This window comes from Neovison vison, chromosome 13 (assembly GCF_020171115.1).
Source record: "Neovison vison isolate M4711 chromosome 13, ASM_NN_V1, whole genome shotgun sequence".
Taxonomy (NCBI): Eukaryota; Metazoa; Chordata; class Mammalia; order Carnivora; family Mustelidae; genus Neogale; species Neogale vison.
Genome location: NC_058103.1, coordinates 94885602 through 94888341, shown reverse-complemented (window position 1 = coordinate 94888341; position 2740 = coordinate 94885602). Strand labels below are relative to the sequence as shown.

The window sequence follows — 2740 nt, the reverse complement described above, 5'->3', positions numbered from 1 at the left end:
TGGAATGCTAATTCTTTTTTTAAATTTTTATTTTTCTTTTTAAATTTCTTTTCGGTGTTCCAGAATTCATTGTTTATGCACCACACTCAGTGCTCCATGCAATAAGTGCCCTAAACAAACTGAGGGTTTTGGAGGGGAGGGGTAGGGAGGTTGGGTGAGCCTGGTGGTGGGTATTATGGAATGCTAATTCTTTTATCTCAGAGAAATAATTTCTTTTTACTCAATTTAATAGGATTTAAAAAGGGAGTCACCTGAATGCATAAATAAGCCTTTTATCATTCTGCTTTTATCATTAACATAATGTGTCCATATGTCCATAGCTGGTACTAAAGATGAGAAACGTATTATACACAATAAGCCAGACAGAAATGTATTCCAGATGGGCAGACATTTGGGAACCTTAGCAACTAGCACTATTGAACCTATTGAACTAGCAATAAGCTCAAAGTGGAATGTGATCCTTCCTCCAACCATGTGCAAAGGGGAGAACCCTACAAGAGTTATGGTGATAGAAAAGGGCACAGGGTTACTATAGCAGCCTAATCATCTACAAAAGGCAATTTCCCATCCTAAGGAAAACTTCTACAGATTCTAATGACTATTCCACAGAATCTTAAATTCTACCTTTGAGGCCATTTGTATGTCTTCATTGGAGAAGTGTCTGTCCATATCTTCTGCCCATTTTTTTTTGTTTTTTTTTTTCAATTTATTTATTTTCAGAAAAAAACATTATTCATTTTTTTTTACCACACCCAGTGCTCCATGCAAGCCGTGCCCTCTATAATACCCACCACCTGGTACCCCAACCTCCCACCCCCCCCGCCACTTCAAACCCCTCAGATTGTTTTTCAGAGTCCATAGTCTCTCATGGTTCCTGAAGATTTTTATTAAAAACCTAGTATCTCATGCAAGGTGAGGATTTGGGGAGTAGGAAAAGAATAAATGAAACAAGATGGGATCCGGAGGGAGACAAACCATAAGAGACTCTTAATCTCACAAAACAAACTGAGGGTTGCTGGTGGGGGGCGGGTTGGGAGAGGGTGGTGGGGTTATGGACATTGGGGAAGGTATGTGCTATGGAGAGTGCTGTGAAGTGTGTAAACCTGGTGATTCACAGACCTGTAGCCCTGGGGCTAATAATACATTATATATTAATTTTTAAAAATGAATGGGAAAAAAAACTAGTATCCCAGGGAAATATAACTTAAGTCTTGAGACTCAATGTAAAAATGAAGAGAAAAAGAAAATACTGATTGATGGAAAATAGAGATGCATCAAGTTAAAGGAACTTTAGAATTTACTGAATATATCAGTATCAACTGAGGAGAAAATAATTTTTTTCAACTAATGAACAAGGATATATATCCTCAAGAGAAACATTTCCTTTGAAATGGGAAGATTCTTGCATTTTGTATGAAATATCACTTCCAATGTTACTAATGCCCCTTGTTTAATTTCTTTGATCAAGGAGCCAGGTCAAATGGATGAAAACCAAACAGAGGTGGTGAGAGACTTTGTTCTGGCAGGCTTCTCACAGATCCCATCTATTGAGACAGGGTTATTTGTACTATTTCTTTTCTTCTATGTGTCCACTTGGATAGGGAATGTCCTCATCATGGTCACAGTAGCTTCTGATAACTATCTGAATTCATCACCCATGTATTTCCTTCTTGGCAACCTCTCTTTCCTGGACTTGTGTTATTCAACAGTAACTACCCCTAAGCTTCTGGCTGACTTTCTTGATAAAGACAAACTCATTCCCTATGACCAATGCATCGTGCAGCTCTTCTTTCTGCATTTTGTAGGGGCAGCTGAGATGTTCCTGCTCACAGTGATGGCTTATGATCGCTATGTTGCGATTTGTCGCCCCCTACACTATACCACTATCATGAGTCGAGGATTATGCTGTGTGTTGGTAGCTGCCTCCTGGATGGGAGGGTTTGTGCACTCTACTGTTCAGACCATTCTCACTATCCGTCTACCTTTCTGTGGACCAAACCAGGTGGACAACTTCTTTTGTGATGTTCCCCCTGTCATCAAACTTGCTTGTGCAGACACATTTGTCATTGAATTGCTAATGGTATCTAACAGTGGGCTGATTTCTACCAGCTCCTTTGTGGTGTTGGTTTCTTCCTATTCCACTATTTTGGTCAAGATTCGCTCCAAGGAGGGAAGGCGAAAGGCACTCTCCACCTGTGGCTCCCACCTTATGGTGGTAACACTCTTCTTTGGACCCTGTATTTTCATCTATGCTCGTCCCTTCTCCACATTTTCTGTGGACAAGATGGTGTCTGTACTCTACAACGTTATTACCCCCATGCTGAATCCCCTCATCTATACACTTCGAAATAAAGAGGTCAAGTCAGCCATGCAGAAACTGTGGGACAGAAGTGGACTTACTTGGAAAAAGCAGGAGACATAAGCAGTTGAAGTGATATTTTGAGAGCAGAGAATCTGAGATCAAAATAATTACTTTTACACTAATGAGTTACAAAGCTAATTGTTCAGTTTTCTTCCATTAAATCCTAATACTCCTATTAATAGCACTATAATGAAACTCATAAAAACTTCTTTCATACTGAATTATTCTGTCTTCTGCCTCCTTTTTCTTCTCTGAAGCATCTGTTTGCTATTTATCAGTTGTATTCTTCCATTCTACCCACTCATCTGATCAAACCTTATTCCACCCATTCTTTTCATTTAGTTTTATGCCACACACTGGTACAAACCACCCCTTCCA

The 2740-nt window shown here is 39.6% G+C and overlaps 1 protein-coding gene across 1 annotated transcript; it reads left to right on the top strand.

Moving 5' to 3' along the window:
• Window positions 1-1480: 1480 nt before the first annotated feature.
• On the top strand, window positions 1481-2422 carry LOC122893412 (olfactory receptor 4Q2). The gene has a single exon (XM_044230390.1). The coding sequence runs from the start codon at window positions 1481-1483 to the stop codon at window positions 2420-2422; it is 942 nt and encodes a 313-aa protein (XP_044086325.1).
• Window positions 2423-2740: the final 318 nt, after the last annotated feature.